The sequence below is a fragment of the Musca vetustissima genome, unplaced genomic scaffold (genome assembly GCF_032173495.1).
Source record: "Musca vetustissima isolate MV318-11 ecotype Yass unplaced genomic scaffold, APGP_CSIRO_Mvet_v1 utg143117, whole genome shotgun sequence".
NCBI classification, from domain to species: domain Eukaryota; kingdom Metazoa; phylum Arthropoda; class Insecta; order Diptera; family Muscidae; genus Musca; species Musca vetustissima.
Window position 1 is genome coordinate 13,656 of NW_026886754.1, and position 19,410 is coordinate 33,065.

At 37.0% G+C, this 19,410-nt stretch overlaps 2 protein-coding genes across 2 annotated transcripts; one reads left to right on the forward strand and one right to left on the reverse strand.

The window, feature by feature from the left end:
- Positions 1–3,372: 3,372 nt before the first annotated feature.
- LOC133334225 (pupal cuticle protein C1B-like) lies at positions 3,373–3,811 on the reverse strand. The gene is made up of 2 exons (XM_061542515.1): positions 3,776–3,811; positions 3,373–3,704 (listed from the first exon to the last, which is right to left on the reverse strand). Exons 1-2 carry the CDS (start codon positions 3,785–3,787, stop codon positions 3,399–3,401), a joined length of 318 nt encoding a protein of 105 aa, XP_061398499.1. The 5' UTR covers positions 3,788–3,811; the 3' UTR covers positions 3,373–3,398.
- Positions 3,812–7,302: 3,491 nt separating this feature from the next.
- Positions 7,303–7,723, forward strand: LOC133334229 (cuticle protein 38-like). The gene is made up of 2 exons (XM_061542519.1): positions 7,303–7,314; positions 7,379–7,723. Exons 1-2 carry the CDS (start codon positions 7,303–7,305, stop codon positions 7,697–7,699), a joined length of 333 nt encoding a protein of 110 aa, XP_061398503.1. The 3' UTR covers positions 7,700–7,723.
- The last annotated feature ends 11,687 nt before the right edge of the window (positions 7,724–19,410 follow it).

Genomic DNA, 19,410 nt, shown 5'->3' on the forward strand with positions numbered 1-19,410 from the left:
TACATGTTTAATTTCATGTTGTTGGTACTTCAAAAATGCGACGTCTGTTAGGATTCCATCTGTTCCATACCCAATGTGGTGAAGGGTATCATATAGTCGGCCCCGTCTGATCACTTAAGATCCCATCGGCAGAATGACTGATGTAGTTTTTATAATATGCCAAAAGGGGTACAAGTAATAATCTATTGCTGGGTTACCAGAAGAAATACTATGAGGACAATTTCTGATTCCATGGTTTGAACTAATCCTATTGACACGTCATTTTGGTCTCTATGGCATACAAAAATTCAAAATATTTTTAAAAACCACCTTTTTTGAAAACTAAGCACAATTAAAATCATGTACAGATAACTAATTAAAAACAATCTGTAAAATCTATCATAATTGATAACAATTTGTATAGTACACCTAACATTCGGAAAATCGCCCTTATTATAGAAAATAATGGTTCGAATTCATGAAAAAGATAAATTTGAAAAAAAAGACATGATATCTCTTTTAAATAATTTCTTTAAAGTTATTAGGCAAAACAACTCTTAATGTTCTTGTTTAATTAATCGATAATTATGTGTTTAACCGAAACATACATCACCACCCAAATTTAAAGCTGATGGTATAAAAGATTTGCGCACACCGTCATTCATTATCAATTTCATATTGTCACTGAACACAACAAAACCCAACAAACCCTCAACAAAATGTTCAAATTCGTAAGTTTATTTTGAAACATTTGTTATAACTTGAAAAATATTTTTAATCGTATATCCTTTATCTTTATGTAGATCGCTGTCTGCTTCTTCGCCCTCTTGGCTTTGGCTGCTGCTAAACCCGGTGTTGTTGCTCCTTTGGCTTACCATGCTGCCCCCGCTGTCGCCGGTAGTGCTGCCTATGTTGCTCATTATGCCTCCAGCTACAATGCCCACACCATTGCTCACTCTGCTGCCTTCCCTGCCGCTTATGCTGTAGCTCCCGCTGCTGTTGCTGCCCCAGTAGCCACTCCCCTTTTCTTGAAGAAGTAAATCAGAGAAAGCCAATTTGAATGGAAATAAAACTGTGATGACTATGGAAAATTAGAATGAAATGATTTGTTTTTAATATTATCGTTTATATTTCACATATAAAGGGTTAAAGGTCCAAAATAAACACATTTTGATCCCAATATATAAAATAATGACAGTTTAGCAGTATTATGCTAGCATGTTAATGTTGGACGGGCACTGGATGACCGTGAATGAAATATGACTCATTCTTTTACACCGCCATTGAAATTTCAGACATAACTTTGGAGATTTATTTCAAATCGGACGAAAACCAGTAAGGAAAGTAGTAGTAGGGGCCGACTATATTATACTCTTCACCACTATGGGTATATTAAACAGCTGCATTCTAAACGACGTCGCATTTTTGAAGGACCATTAACATGAAATTGGATGAACTAAAATATGTGATCTTTATCTCAATGTGAACCGACTTAGATCAATCCATACACATGTCATTTGTTTGTTACAATGGGACAAAATTATGTAAATCGATTTCAAGTAAATATCAATCGGACATCCGTTGGGCTATGTCTCTACTTGTACAAAACCAATGCTAAATGCTCAATTTTGTACGTTGTGCAAAATTTCATGTCAATCTGACACATGAGGAGTTTTGTGCACCATTTACATAAAATCGGACGAACATATATATGGAAGCTATATACAAATATTAACTGAACTCAACGAATCTTATCACAGGTTGGTTTATATTAATTACAGTACAGGCTTTAGTGCTCAATTTATATAAAATCTGACGAATATATATGGGAGCTGTATCGAAATCTGAAAGGATTTTCCCGAAACTTACCACTCATCATTCTAGACCCAATCCAGTACGCTATGCCAAATTTCGTGCAAATCGAAGCATTTGTTGGGACTTTGGTGCACCATTTATCTAAAATCGGAAGAAAATATATAAATCTAAATCTGAACCGATTTTAATAAAATTTAACACACACGTTTCTAGACTTAATTCAGTACGCTATGCCAAATTTCGTGTAAATCGAAGGATATAAAGGGACTTTGGTGCACCATTTACCTAAAATCGGACGAAAATATATATGGGAGGTTTATATCTAAATCTGAACCGATTTTCACGAAACTTAACACACATCACTCTAGAATTAATTAAGTACGCTGTGCCAAATTTAGTGCAAATCGACAGATATATAGGGACGAAAATATATATGGGAGCTATATCTTAATCTGAACAGATTTTTCCAATTTCAATAGAGTTCGTCCTTGGGAAATAAATATATATTACCCGTATTACAGTGAGGTTAAGGATATGCCCTACCTAAAATACCCATACCCAAAAAAAAGGGTATCCAATTTTCGGTGTCCTGAAAATTCTAGTCATTTTTCCGACGGAAGTAGTTGTAGTTAGTTAATCAACTTTTGTCAGGAGGATTTCAATTAAAATTCACTCTTCATTTCGCAACCTAAATTTCTGCAAATGCTTTGAAATAACCGTTATTTTACTATTCCTACTTATTTAGAGGTAATTTGATTTACTTATCATATATAAACGTATAGTTTCAGCTTTATTTATTATCCATTCGCAGTTTCTGTAAAATAGAAGTCTAAGTATTGGAATTTTCTCTAGATATCGGTATGCAGTAATGTTCCCACAAAGTTCTTGAAATTTGCCATTAAGGGTTCAGAAGAGGGTAACAAAACTCCTCCCAAATATTTAGGTATTACGAATGTGTTAGACGCAAACGATGTGGCTGTAATTTAATATTTCGGCTTCGCATATTTATTGCGATGTGGTACATTACTTAATATTTAAATATTCATAAATTTTTCCTCGCAGATAGAGCTATGCTTTTTTGAACATCAATGTTTTATTACCGTTAATTATTCGGCATTTCGATTGTTTCGATTGTATTCCAAGAAAAATGGAATGGAATATAGCCATTTTGATTTTCGGATTTTCGCACGCAAAGAGACCTCTTGATTCTTGATGAAATGTTATCAATATAGATCAATGTTTTGACATAGACGATCGTTCATTTTCGATATGTTTATGATCTTAGTCTAATGTTCCAGCCTACATATATTAAACTATATTTGATTTTCAAAGAGTGTAAATAATCTCATCAATAATCGTGTGTTTCACATTTCAAGTTTAGCATCGTGCTGGAAGGTATAACAAATTCGTTCAGATCGGATATTATTGTACATGTCATCTATAAAATTGTAGTACTACACTACAGCATTATCACTATTTATATATCATTCCCAAGCTCATTAGGATTTAGAAATGCAGGGCAACATCCCATCAAAACTAAATTTTCATTTCACTTTGTCATTGTCAACACACATTTATTTCGATTCAAATTCACATTCTCTGATTTACTTTTTCAACAAAAGGGGAGCGGCGAAGGGAGTGGCTACTGGAGCAGCAACAGCGGCGGCAGGGGCAACGGCGTAGGTGGCTGGGAAGGCAGCAGAGTGGGCAATGGTGTGGGCATTGTAGCTGGAGGCATAGGGAGCAACATAGGCAGCACTACCGACGACGGCAGAGGCTGTGTGGTAAGCCAAAGGAGCAGAGTAGGCCAGTGGGGTAGAGTATGCCAAGGGAGCGGTATAAGCCAAAGGAGCAACAACACCGGGTTTAGCAGCAGCCAAAGCCAAGAGGGCGAAGAAGCAAACAGCGATCTAAAAGTGGCGGTAGAATACAAATTAAATAATATATAACTATTTAAAAATTGTTTCGAAAAAAAACTTACGAATTTGAACATTTTGTTGAGGGTTTGTTGTGTTTTGTTTTTGAGTGACAATATAAAATTGATAATGAATGTTCAAGTGCGCAAGCCTTTTATACTCTCAACTGTAAATGTTTGTTTTGGTCAATGCATATGTATGCGGTACATGAATAATATAATATTCACTGAACTTCTTCATTATCGAATAGGTAACACAAACATGAAGGCGATATACATAGATTTTAATTCATTATTGTTACAATCTGATAATCGGATTTTCCAAAAATTTGATGAATAGTACAATTCTTCCAATGTATTAATTTTTAAAGATTTGAAGTGATTATACTGTGCAAAAAGATTTTTGGGGGTGGGTGAAGTGCTCCTTATAAGGAGCACTCTCCCATTGGAGAGTTTTTTTTTTAAGAACCCATAAGGATAAATTAAAAATAAGTTAAGTTTTTGAGTTGTAGCATGTTAAATATTTTGATGGTGATCCTATAGTTCATGAAAAAATATTTATATACATATTTGTTTGTGGCTATTGCAGTTTATATTTAATATATCAAAATACATATCATAATATTTTGAGTCGTTGTGCACCTTTTCATCCTTATTTTTTGAAACTACTTACTACAAGACGAGATTTTTTTGACATTCAAATATTCCACAAGAATGTTACTCATAAGATTTTGAATAGGACCCCTAAGGACGAGAAATTAATAATCTTTGTATTCATCGTCATTTTCCACTTGTACCCGACCCTTGCTGAGAAATTAAATTTTAGATTGTAAAGAACAGTCGCGGGTGGCGTGGGGGATGATTGTGCGTAAATGTGTGTGGCAGAGAATTTCCCACTCTCTACAAACTGCAGCAAAAGCAACACTTGGGTACCAATGACCACCATTAAGAAATCCTTGGTACGATCAGGAGTGCCGTAATGCTACTGATATGAAAAACGCGGCGTATAGGGCAACCCTGCGGACAGCAGCAACACGTAATGCGATGGAGAACTATCGGGAGAAAAGGAGAGAGGAGAAACGTATTTTCAGAAAAAAAGAAAGAGCAAGAAAAACGTGAGCGAGAGCAAATCGAGATGTACAGGACTCAGAATGATGTCCAAAAATTCTACCAAAGGGTAAAACACCAAACCGAAGGCTTTGGTGCAGGCATATCCTCCTGTAGAGATAAAGATGGAAACCTGGTGACAGATACATACAGCGTCCTGAGGATCTGGAAGGAGCATTTTGAAAACACTTCTGGTATCAAATAGTATCAGTGAAGTGGATACCCCAGAACCAATAATAGATGACGGTTAGAGTGTATACCACCTAGCCAAGATGAAGTAAGAATAACAATCATTCGGCTGAAGAATAATAAAGCAGCAGGTGTCGATGGGTTACAAGCCGAATTATTCAAGACTGGTGGTCATATGCTGGTAAGGAGCATGCACCAGTTGATTAGTTTAATTTGGCTAGAAGAATGCATGCCCATGACAAGACAATATATGCCAACTATAGAGGAATAAGTCTCCTTCCCATCGCATATAAAGTGCTATCCAGCGTACTGTGTGAACGACTGAAGCCAATGGTCAATGACTTTATTGGACCATACCAATGTGGCTTTAGACCTGGCAAATCCACCATTGACCAGATTTTCACTCTGCGCCAAATCCTGGAAAAAACCCACGATAAACACATCGGCACATTCCACCTATTCGTCGACTATAAAGCCGCATTCGACAGCCCTATCCGTTCAGAGGTGTATAAAGCCATGTCTGCGTTTGACAATCCTGCAAAATTAATTCGGCTATGCAGGATAACTTTAACTGGCACAAGATCAGCAGTTAAAGTCGGAAAGGAGCTCTCGGAGCCCTTTAATACCGAACGAGGATTCAGACAAGGTGACAGTTTGTCGTGTGACCTTTTTAACATCCTGCTGGAAAATGTCATACGAGAGGCAAGTGAACAGAAATGGCACTCTATACACCACACATGTTACTCGCCTACGCCGAGGACATCGACATAATGGGTCGAACGTTGCAAGCGGTACAGCCACCTTTGAACAAATTGAGAAGGAGTCTGCCAAAATGGGTCTGGCAGTAAACTGCGAGAAGACCAAGATGATGGTATCAACGAGCAAGACGTCCAGTAGACTCGGAAAGCTGTGGAACTTGAGAACTACAGCTTCAAGGTAGTCAAATATTTTATATACCTTGGTACCGCGATAAACAACACGAATGACATCAGTTTTGAAATTCGGAGAAGAATAGTGATGGCCAACAGATGCTACTATGGTCTGAGCAAACAACTCAAAGGCAAGGCCACCTCTCGCCAGACCAAACTCACATTCTACAAGACGCTGATACTACTCGTGCTGTTTTATGGATCTGAAGCATGGGTACTTGCGCAAGCAGATGAGGCAACTCTTGGAGTATTTGAGAAAAAAAGTCTCCGAATGATCTGTGGGTCGATCTGCGTTGACATGGAACATCGCCGTCGAATGAACCATGAGTTGTACCAGCTATTCTCGGACATCGACATTGTTAGACGTATTGAGCTGCAGCGACTACGTTGGCTAAGTCATGTTGTAAGAATGGATGAAAATGCCCCAACCCAGAAGGCATATTTAAAGCGAACCAGCTGTTGGTTTACGCAGAAGGGGAGGCCAAGAATACGTTGGAAAGATCAAGTTGAAAACAACATCGCCGAAAATGGTCTTTCAAATTGGAAAAACTGCACAAAAGACCGACGCGCCTGGAAATCTTTTCTAAGCTCGGATTATGGAACGAAAGTTCTGTCACAAGCCAGCTAAGTAAGTAAGAACTGTCGCATTCGTCCTAAATATGCTTCGTCCAACAAGCAGGTTTCACTATGTCAAACAATAATGGCCTTTAAATTGCCACCAATTATCGTGATGTATGTACCCTGATGTGGGAGTTTTACTAAAATATTTTCAGGTGCCCACAATAGATGGCGGAATGTGAAGGCGGATAACTTTGAAATTGTACATGAAGTTACGATTATGACCAAGGATGATACCTATAGTTTTTTGTAATTATCTGATGATCAATATTTAGAGGATAAAATAAACAAAGCCTTTGTATGTATAATAACAACATCTAAATCGAATGGTATCTACGATTATTCCGAATATGATTCAAAAATATACCAAGGTAAGAAAAAGGATCAGAATATAGACACGCCGAAAGTTATAGTTGAGTGATAGTTGCACAGGGTATCATATGGTCGGTCCTGTCCGACTATTGTGCTCCACTCACTGGTGATTATTTCCTCTGCTTCATTAAGTCACTAAATATTAAGTATTTTGAACCTTAACTATAAAACCAACGTTTGTATGTATCTCATTTGTTTAGTACTCAAATAACAAAGCGAGGAATGTGTTTACGCCAAATATTTTTGAAATGTGTATCACATACATGTATGGTCAGCGCACATTTTAAACCGTTAGTATAAAAGACCGGTGTATTTCCGAATTCAGTATCAATTTCTAATTGTCACTAAAACAAAACACAACAAACCAACCCCAACAACATGTTCAAATTCGTAAGTCAAATTTTTGAAGAAAAATGTATAGTTTGTTCTATTATATTGACTGTATATCCTTTTTCAATTTTTCCAGATCACTGTTTGCTTCTTCGCCCTCTTGGCTTTGGCTGCTGCTAAGCCCGGTGTTGTTGCCCCATTGGCTTATACCGCTCCCGTAGCATACTCCACTCCCTTGGCCTACTCCGCTCCTTTGGCTTACCACGCTGCCCCAGCTGCTGCTGTTGTTGGTAGTGCTGCCTATGTTGCTCCCTATGCCTCCAGCTACAATGCCCACACAATTGCCCACTCTGCTGCCTTCCCTGCCACCTATGCTGTAGCTCCCGCCGCTGTTGCTGCTCCAGTAGCCACTCCCTTTGCCGCTCCCCTTTTGTTGAAGAAGTAAATTAGAGAATGTGAATTTGAATGGAAATAAAACAGTGATGACAATGGACAATTGAAAAAAAAAACTGTGTTTAATATTAATTTGGGATGCCATTTGTATTTTGTTTAATATTAATCTCTATACATATGATCCTCATTATAAGAAATGGTGAAGAAACAACGACTTTCGGGCATATTAATCTTTAATGGCGGTCTTTTCATATTGAGGTTAATGACATATGTTCATCTTATGTCAGTTCAAAGATGAGAAAATCATTCAGTTTGTAAGACCTTTGAAAATTCTATTACTACTAATGTTTGGTATTGCAAATGGGATAAATCCCCCAATATTCGATATTGTAGGAAGTTTCTCCACCTTACTGATTCTAATTTTGAGTAGTCTCAGACCATAAATAGCGCCCATAGAAAGGTATCTGAAAATGTCGATATTTTGGGGACTTTTGATCACGTTAATTGGCTCCATTTTGATATTTTGAATTATCATTGGGTTGGGAACCTTTTTCCAAAACATGATCAATATTGGGAACCTTTTTCCAAAACACGTTTTATTTAACCGAATTGGCACCAATTTGATTTTCATTTCATCTTACTACCATACCTTTCTTTAATATTGGTCCATATTTGGGCTTTAATATTAGACCATGTTTCGGGATAGACTTTATACAGCTTACCCCTCATTATTCAGCATTTTGTAAGACTTTATAACCAATTTTATATTTTGGATTTTTATAGGGTGGCATATCTTCCTGCCAAAAATTATCAATGCTGGAACATGTTACGGCGTAGCGCCTATATAACGGCATCTAAAAATCTCGATATTTAGGTAATTTTGGTCACGTTTTTTAACCGAATTGGGGGCAATTTGATATTTTGGATTCTCCTTTGGAAACTCTTTTTATACCCTTCACCACACTGTGGTACAGTGTATTATGTCTTTGTGCATATGTTTGTAACAGGCAAAAGGAAACGAGATAGACCCATAGGTCCTTTTGAGAATATGCATAGAATCACTTCCTGAGTCGATTTATGCATGTCCGTCCGTCCTTCTGTCCGTCTGTTGATGTTAAATTGTAAACAAAGTACAGGTCGCATTTATAATCCAATTTGGATGAAATTTGGCACAGCTCATTTGTTTGGCCCAAGGACGAACCTTATTGAAATTGGGAAAAATCGGTTCAGATTTAGATATAGCTCCAATATATATATATATATATATATATATTCGTCGGATTTAAGGTAAATTGTGCACCAAATACCCTATATTTCTGTCGATTTGCACGAAATTTAGTATAACGTACTGAATTGAGCCTAGAATGATGTCTGCCAAGTATCGTGAAAATCGGTCCACATTTAGATATAGCTCCCATATATAGTTTCGTCCGATTTAATGTAAATGGTGCACCAAAGTCCCTATATATCATTCGATTTGCAAATTTGGTATAACGTACTAAATTGAGCCTATTTTGATGTCTGCCAAGTTTCGGTCTAGATTTAGATATAGCTCCCATATAGTTTCGTCCGATTTCATGTAAATGGTGCACCAAAGTCCCTATATATCCTTTGATTTGCACGAACGTACTGAATCGAGCTTACAGTGATGTTGGTCACGTTTCGTGAAAATCGGTCCAGATTTATATATAGCTCCCATATATAGTTTCGCCCGATTTCATGTAAATGGTGCACCAAAATCCCTATAAATCTTTCGATTTGCTTTAGATATAGCTACATTTTATTATAGACTGATTTTAAGTAATTGACGCACCAAGGAACAAATAGGCTGGTAGGAACAAAACGTACTAAAATTAGTATAACCTAACCTGTGACAAGTTTCGTTGAAATCGCTTCATATTTGGATATAGCTTCCATATATATTTTCGCCCGATTTTAAGTAAATTGGGCATCAAACTCCTCATGTTAGTCAAATTGACATTGAACAACGAACAAAATTGAGCATAGAATTGTTGCGTTTTCTAGAAGTACAGGCATAGTCCAACGGATGACCTACCTTTATTTGTTTGAAGTCCATTTACATACTTTTGTCCCATTATAACAAACGAATGATATGTTTATGGATAGATCTAGGTAGGTTCACAGTTCACCCATAGTGGTGAAGGGTATCATATAGTCGGCCCCGTCCGACTTTGCTACTTTCCTTACTGGTTTCAATATGTGTCCATGTTTCGGGGTAGCCTCCAGTTAGCTGTACCACGCATTATTCGATATATTGGCGACTTTGGGTACGTGTTTGGATTTCTATTGGGTAGGCAATCTTCTTATCAAATCTTCCTTGCTATGCTTCGGAGTATTCGGCATTTTGGGGATTTTAGACACATTTAAATGCGATATTTTGATATTGATATTTTGGATTGTCTTTGAGTAGGAAAAATAATGAATATTGACCTATATTTCGGGAAAGCCCCCATAGAGAATATTAGCAAATATTACGAAATATTGCCCACGCTCGGAATAAAAATCCGCAGAAAGTTAGAGTCCCGTGGTAGTTGTGTAGGATATCGTATGGTCGGCCCCGTCCGACTATACTGCTCCGCTCACTGGTTAGTACTTCCTTTTGCATATTACCAACACAAAAGCCTAATACTATATCACACACAGTGTGGTTCAAGTATTAAAAGTGTTTTACATTATGTGAGCTTCAGGATAGTCTCGGACTAATATTGAAGATATTTAATATCAATTCAGTTGAAAACGTATCCGAATATCTCAAATGAAAATACTGGAAGTTTCGTTATATTGCGGATATAGAAGTGGATCGATATACTCTATCTTCAAACTTGCAGACAACAGGCACTTGGGTATAGAATGTGTGCCTACTGCCTCTACACTTTAGAAAATAAGAAACAGAAGAACACAGAACGCTTAATCAACAACTTCAATCTGATGACAGAGAAAATTTAAAAATATTCGTTATCATATTCCCTACACTCAATTTAATGACCTTTCATAATAATTTTATTGTAGCATATGCTGTCGTTCATTCCGTAAATTACTCACACATACATAGCTGTCTTTTACTGGCATTTTTCACTTTCAAATTTTGGAATAAGTCAACTGGCATTGATGTTCTGGTTGGTTTTCAATTCAAGATCACTTCTTCAAGAACATATTCATAAAAATAACAATTGGTCACTTTTTTAAGGTTTTTATTTTCGAGTTTTTACAAAACAATACCAGAAGCATTTTAAATACTGGTATTCATTTCTTGTTATTGTTGTTGTTGCTGTGCGCCATTGTACAGCGACAAACATGTCGGGAATGGTAAATGTAACTACACCACCACCGCTCGGCAATATTTTATAACCAACGTGTGATCCATTAATGAACAATCAACAACAACGTGTCTAGAAATCCTCCAACTCAACAGCGACACTGACACCGACGCCGAATGTGACCACATTCCAGACATTTTAATGCATTCCATGTTTTATTATTTATGGTTTCGCTGCTTTTTAAACCAATTTTATTTATTTATGTTTTATTGTACGCATTTTCGAACACTTAGATGCGAGGGGGAAAACATGTGTAAAACCAAACAGTGTTAACTTAGTCATTATGTTTAGACGTCAACTTGGAAATTCACTGACCATGACCTTGCATTATATTTAACATAAACGTCGACACTGTCACGCATTTTAAAGTGGAAGTAAAATTTGAAAATAAAATTGTGGTAAGTAATTCAATTGATATTCTTAGAGCTAAAAGGCTCAAAGCGAAATATGTTGGTAGGTGGTCAAAAATGTTTTAGGTACCTATATACCCTCCACAAGATGGATATTTGGAATAGAGCTCTGAAATTTTGCATAGTCATTGATATTGCTCCACGTTTTAGGTTAGCCCCAAATATAACAATATCCACCACAATATTCGGTATTTGAAAGATTTTTAGTATGTTTATAAAGCTAATATTGCCCCCACTTTTATGGTAACTCCCCTATAAATAAATCTGCATCCCAATTTTCGGTATTTAGGAGAATTTAACTAAATATTGACCTATGATTCTGAGTAGCCACCATTTACATTTTTAGCCTACAGCCATTTTATTAATTCAAAATAGATGAAACGGCTTAAACATAACTTACTTCAGTAACTAACTTATTCAACGCCTACTTTACCCTTAACGATGACTGTAACAGCTGAGGACACAACCAACCCAATTATAATTATGCTCTATGACTATAACTATAAACTATGCCCCGAAAAATAGAATAATTATAAAAGGTCGATGGAAAGGTTATTACTAAATTTAAATCTTAAAACTAATTTACAATACTTAAAAATACTAAATTAGGTGGGCTGGGTGTTACTGTGTACCAAATTGCTCCAGTCCAAAGAGTAAAATCTTCTGTGATAGAACAAAAGGTCTTCCTCTCCGTAGAGCAAACATAGCTCATTCTAGAAAAGGCTGCGCAACCCCAGACAAGACCATAGTATTTTCCTTTCCCAGAGCCTTAACATTTATATCTGGTGTGAGGAAAGGCCATACAGCAAAAGCCTAGGCGATTATAGGTCTGATCCAAAATAAAGACATTTCGCCCTATTAAGGATGTAGTCTACATGACAGATAAAATCAAACCTTACCTGAAATACTACGCTCAAGTATTTCAGCTTTACAGAGACCGAAACCTGCTCCGAACCTATCTTAAGAACCGGATGTAACCTCCTAAAATTAGAATAAACAACGCCTAGCCTACCAAGAAAGACCGCTGCGCTATGTTTTCCTACATTCAACTTAAGACGTCATCTAACGAGTGCATCGACGTACTCGTTATGGTGTCTATTAACCGTACTGGCAAGTGGACCATAAGGACTTTGTCGTCATAGGTCAAGTCAGCGACATAGCCAGGGTAGCATAGAATTGATAGCAAAGCGTTGTTCTACTATATTAAAAAAGAAAATATTTTTTTGAAAAACTAACTATTCTCTTTCATTGATAGGCTAAGAAATTTCCAAACTGCCCTCGTATAACGATACTTCTAATTGGATTTTTAGTAAATTGACATTATGAACACGTTTTCCAATCGAATAGGGTTATTATCGGGCAGAAATTCTTTGGACAAAAAATTATACCTGTCAGGAACTTCATATGGTGACTCTGTCAGTTGTTTATTTCGGAAAATGAAAGCAGATTCTTTTTCCAATTCTGCCCTGATGTGTATAGCAAACCATGGTATTGCAAAATCAAGTTAAGCCCGGAGGACACACAATTAATTAACAGACTCATGACAGGACACTCGTACTGCCAAGTCGATCTACATCACATAGGTGACAGTGATTCCTGGCAATGTTCCTGAAGACGTGGAGCACAGCATTTTTACTTGCCCTAGACATAATCAATTAAGAACCGCTTATCCCAACCTTTTTCCCAACACAACAACCTTATGACAATCCTGAAATCCACTGAGGAAGAGCTATTTAAGTTATTAATTCGCTTCATCAAAGAGGCGAAAATTCATCTGTGATCCTGATCCCTATCCCATCCCAACCTGTGATACAATCTGTGATATTAGTTTAAGTTTTTAACCTTTTTGGATCAGTAATTTTTGAAGTTTTTCCCCACTCCCCCTTTTTGACCACTTTTTCTATTTATTTCCTATCTTCAGCAGCCTTGAAAGCGCCTAGAGGACTTGGAGAATCTACCCTGTGTGACCTGGAAGCTTTTTTAGTTCCGGAAAGTCTTTGGCTGCGGTTCGCCGTTTTCGTCACTAACTTTTGGAGCTATATCCAAACATCAAACTACATAGAAATTTTTATACCCTACACAACTATGTTGTCAGGGTATTATAGCTTTGTGCAGCCCCAAGAGTTTGTAACGCCGCGAAATATTGGTCCTAGACCCACCTTTAAGTATACCGATCGTCATATCTCGACTAGCTGAGTCGATCTAGACATGTGTGTCCGTCCGTCCGTCCGCCTGTCCATTATAATTTGTAAACACGATACAGGCCACAGTTATGGACCTATCTTCAAGAACTTTTGCATGTAGGATGGGTTCGGCCTGATGAAGACCCCTATTGTTTCTGCTAAAGATCGGTTAATATTTAGGGGATGAAATGGACCAAATACTAAATTTTTGTCGGTTTTTCTGGTCGCTCCAGAAGCCGCAATTATGGCCCGAACATCGTGAAATTTTATAAGGAGAAGGAGACCGGGGCAAAGATTAAGCATGCATGTTTTGATAAAGATCGGTCAATATTTAGCGGGTCAAATGGACCCCGACTTTTGTGTGAAAATGACAAAATTTGTATTCTATGCCGTATATATTTACTCCTGAAGGACATAGAGCCATAAAGATAGTATAACCAAGAGGAGTGGTTGGCCTTTAAATTGATACCAAATATATACACACACACACGTACAGATATTATTTAGTAACCCCTTAACAACACTACAGGGCGGAAATATAGCGCTGATTGCTGTAAAATGTTCCATGAGGTTCCAGTTATGGTCAAGGACAAAGCCTATAACTTCCGGTGATGATCAGATTATAATTATACGATGAAGTGGACCGAATACTTATTTTTTTGTGTATTTTCGAGTCGTTGCCAATAATAGGCCGAACACACAACACAACGCACGGTGAAGGGAATCTGGACAATTAATTAAAAGGGCTGTACTGAATATTGGTAATATTCGGAAAATATGTCAGTGTAAGGAAGAGGCGCTATTGACCTCTAATCGGGTTAAATAGAGCAATTATCAAGCAATATTGCCCAGTTGTGTAGGGTATAATATGGTCGGCACCGTCCGACTATACTACTCCGCTCACTGGTTTTAAATGTGGTTAGAACCTTCAAAATACCGAAAATGGCATGATATGGGGTGGTAAAGTAATTTGGTACACCAAACGTGTACCGAATTAATTTTTTTAGTTAGAAGATTTAAATACCCATGAAAACCCAAAATATAAAACTACAGTGAATTCGGTTTAAAACGAGCCCAAGCCTCCAAAATATCAAATAATGTGTTCTACAGCTTTTTTTCCGAGTATATTTAGTCATGTTCGTCTGACGTCCATCTGTCTGTTGTAATCACACTAGCCTATAAACGAAATGAGATAGATCGCCAAAATTTTGCATAGAGTCGTCTTTTATCTGCAGGCAGGTCATGTTCGGAGATGGGCTATATTGGTCCACGTTTAGGCATAGCTCCCATATAAGGGTACCCCAAATTTTCGGTATTTTGGGGTTCTTGAGCGCGGTTTTCAACCGAATTCGCTGTAATTTGGTATTTTGTAGTCGGATATGGTAGCAAATCTCCCTACCAAAAATTTTTAATATTTGTTCCGGTTTTTGGGGTTCCGGTTTTTGGGGTTACCTACATATACCCGTATTCCATCATAGTAAGGGGAATATGCTTTACTCGAAATTGACCGTTTATACCCTACATAGTGTGGAATTGTAAGACGATTGAGTCGATTTTTCCATCTGTTGTAATCATACTTCCCTTGGAGGATAACGAGATAAAAAACTAGTAGGTCAGGTTTGAGAATGACTATATCGGCTGGATTTGGACATAGCCCTTATAAAAAACCAATCAGCTTAAATTTGACGCACTAGTTAGCTAAAATCGGACGAAACTATATTTGGGGGCTATATCTAAATCTGAATCGATTGTTCTAAGGCCAAAAAAATGAGCAGTGCCAAATTTATACAATATGGATCATAAATGCGACCGGTACTTTGTTTACAATTTAACATGGGCAGACAGACGGACGGACATGCAAAAATCGAATATGTGGTCGAATATATGGTTTACATTATGGTTTGGTAGAATTGTCATTATCATTTCACGTAACTGTAATTATTTCTATGGTGGAGGGTATCCACCTTGTTTATTTTATTTTATTATATACCACAAAAATCCGGACTAAAAAATATTCCATAGAAAATGCTCAACAAAAGTTCAATTAAGAATCAAGCCCCCTTATAATGGTTCCATCCTATCATAAATGTTTTTAATGTTTTAGCCCTGTTTTTCAAACGATTTGATTTTTGTTTCAGATGATTAAAAATCTCTTGAGAGTAAATATTTAACATCAGCTACTATTTTAACATAGTCAGCATATTAAGGACTCGACTCATAAGCAGTATGATCTGTAATGTAATATTTAATTTTATCACAAGATTAATAACCTCCTTGCAGATTATTTACAAAGACAAGCCCCTACATAGATGTCACGAATTTAAATAGAACCATTATGGCGTTGGGTATAAAAAATTCGGTCCAGCCGATATAATAAAATGTAACTGCCAGAATTTTTCGTATATTCATACGCTATGCACTTTCCAAGTGAAGTAAACTTCCTGTTATTTTTCAAAGGCTACAATTCCCAATACCAATAACCAAATTAGAACTATGTCCTAACATAACTTCCATATATCAGTACCGTCGATTTGATTTATATTGATAGTGATAGGCGTTACGAAGATATTGTAACTCACTTCGCAGAAATAGGGTATATTTCTCTAGTATCTTTATATAAATGTTATCACAAGATATTCCATATCAAAATATCCTCTAAAAGTTTGGATATACAAATGATCCCTCTTAATTACTACCCATGGAAATAAAAAATATTTTTTGTTTCAGTTGGTAATTTTGCTTATCACATTTTATTCAAATCCATTATCTCTGATTTACTTCTTCAACAAAACTGGAGCAGCGGCGAAGGTGGTGGCTACAGGAGCAGCAACAGTGTAGGTGGCAGGGAAGGCAGCAGAGTGGGCAATGGTGTGGGCATTGTAGCTGGAGGCATATGGAGCAACATAGGCAGCACTACCGACGACAGCGGGGGCAGCATGGTAAGCCAAAGGAGCAGAGTAGGCCAAAGGAGCAGAGTAGGCCACTGGGGCGGTATAAGCCAAAGGAGCAACTACACCGGGTTTAGCGGCAGCAACAGCCAAAAGGGCGAAGAAGCAAACAGCAATCTAGAAATATTTTTAAATAATAAAAATTTAGTACCTTTACAAATTAAAACTTTAGATTCTTAACAACTTACGAATTTGAACATTTTGTAAAGGTTTGGTTGGGGAGGTTTGTTTGTTTTGATTGACAATTTAAAATTGATACTTTATTCCCAAAATCTCATGACTTTTATAGTGAACCTCAGCAGTGAAAACATTGATTGATATGCAAAACACGTCTCTACATCATAAGGTTACGAACCAACCAACCAACGAACCAACTACAAATATACTACCATACTTAAAATAATTGTTGAATTACCACTAGACATTTGAGTTGAGGTAGGCTATGGTCAACCCGGAACTATTTAAGAAAATTCTAGAAATTTATTTTTTTTTTTCAGAAAAATTGAGAGGAGGTGTAATTTTTTCAGATTATTTTTATATATATATATATATATATATATACATACGTATATAAAGCAAGGCTTTCATCGCAGATGAAATGCAATTCTCTTAAGGACCATTACAGCTATAAATATTAATTATTTTTTTTCTCAAGGTCAATGAATATTTGTAAAAAAATATTTTCTCGAGGACGATCACATCAATAAGGCCGGATTTTTAAAGAATATTTTCTCATGGACCATCACATCAAGTAGCGTGGATTTTTAAAGAATATTTCATGCAGGACTCCTGAATCAATAAGCGTGGATTTTTAAAGAATATTTTCTCAAGGACTCTTGCAACAACAAGCGTGGATTTTTAAAGAATATTTTCTCAAGGACTCTTGCATCAATAAGCGTGGATTTTATTGGAGAGCTGTAAGTATTCTTTTTCTTGTGGAAGAGTTGCTGGTATTCTTCTTTCTGTCAAAGATCTCCAAGAATTCTTCTTTCTGCGGAAGCACTGCAGGAGTCTTCTTCCTGTGAAAGAGCTGCAGGTATTCTACTTCCTATGGAAGAGCTGCAGGTATTCCACTTCCTGTGGAAGAGCTACAGGAGTCTTCTTCCGGTGGAAGAGCTGCAGGTATTCTTCTTTCTTTCCTATACGAGAGCTGGAGGTCTTCTTAGAGGAGAAATTTTTCCTGTGAAAGAACTTCTGGTAGTCTTCTTCCTATGGAAGAGCTGCTGGTCTTTCTATAGAAAACCAAGAGATATTCTTCGTCCTATAGGGGATTGCATGTAATTTTCTTCCTACAGGAAAGCTGGAGGTATTTTTCTTACTATTGGATTCCTATTCTTCTTCCTGGGAAAGAGCTGAAAGAATTCTTCTTCCCGCAGAAGCGCTGCAAGTATTATTCTTCTGCAGGTATTCTTCTTCCTGTGGAAGAACTGCAGGTATTCTTATTCCTATTGAAGAGCAGAAGGTACTCTGAAAGAACTGGAGGTATTCTTCTTCCTACAGGAGAGCTGCGGGTATTCTTCCTCTTGTAGCAGAGCTGCAGATATTCTGCTTCCTTTGAAAGATCTGGAGGATTTTTTTTCTGTGGAAGAGCTGCAGTTAATCTTCTTCTGCTTCTGCTTCCTTTGAAAGAACTGGAGGTATTCTTCTTTCTGTGGAAGAGCTGCAGGTATTCCTCTTCCTGTGGAAGAGCTGCAGGTATTCTTCTTCCTGTGGAAGAGCTGGAGGTCTCCTTCTTCCTATGGAAGATCTGGAGGTATTCTTCTTCCTATATTGGAAATGCATGTAATTTTATAGGAGAGCTGGAGGCATTGTTCCTCCTATAGCAGAACTTGAGGTATTTTACTTCCTATGAAAGAGCTGCAGATATTATTATTTTCTTGAAAGAGCTGCAGATATTCTGCTCCCTTTGAAAGAGCTGAATTAATAAATAATATTTTCATAAAGACTATGGATGTTGTGTAGCACATTTTCTGAATAACTGTTACAGCTATAAAGGAGACTTTTAAATTCATATAACACAGTATTAACAAATATTCTGATTCCATAATAATAATATTATTATATTAAAAAAATGAATCCCATCCATTATTAAAAAAACATCAATTCTGAGTTGACCACGACCTTCCACAAACAAAAACAAATTGTTGTCGACAGTCAAATGAGCTGCTTTCTATAACTACCAATAATGGATACAGTTAAACAAAAATATATTTGTGTGTTGGTAGGTAATTTGTATTAAAGTTTTTAGTGTGCGTGTTCTGCATACAATATTAAGATTATAATTTAAGACTCTTTTGCTACTAGTTTTTTTAGTATATAAATCACTAAATTTTGGTGTTAAAGTATCAATTTTAAATTGTCAATCAAACCACAACAACCAACAAACCCCAACAAAATGTTCAAATTCGTAAGTTTATTTGTTATTTGTGAAATTAATTGAGCAGGATACTAATGTTTAGCTTTTGTTTAATTATTTAGATCGCTGTTTGCTTCTTCGCCCTCTTGGCTGTTGCTGCCGCTAAACCCGGTGTAGTTGCTCCTTTGGCTTATACCGCCCCAGTGGCTTACTCTACTCCTTTGGCCTACTCTGCTCCTCTGGCTTACCATGCTGCCCCCGCTGTCGTCGGTAGTGCTGCCTATGTTGCCCCCTATGCCAGCAGCTACAATGCCCACACCATTGCCCACTCTGCTGCCTTCCCAGCCACCTACACTGTTGCTGCTCCAGTAGCCACAACCTTCGCCGCTGCTCCAGTTTTGTTGAAGAAGTAAATTAGAGATAATGGATTTGAATAAAATGTGATACAGAAAATGATGACAAACTGAAAAGAAATATTTAATTTATTTAAGGGGAACCTCAACTATTTTGTAGGATACTACTATACTG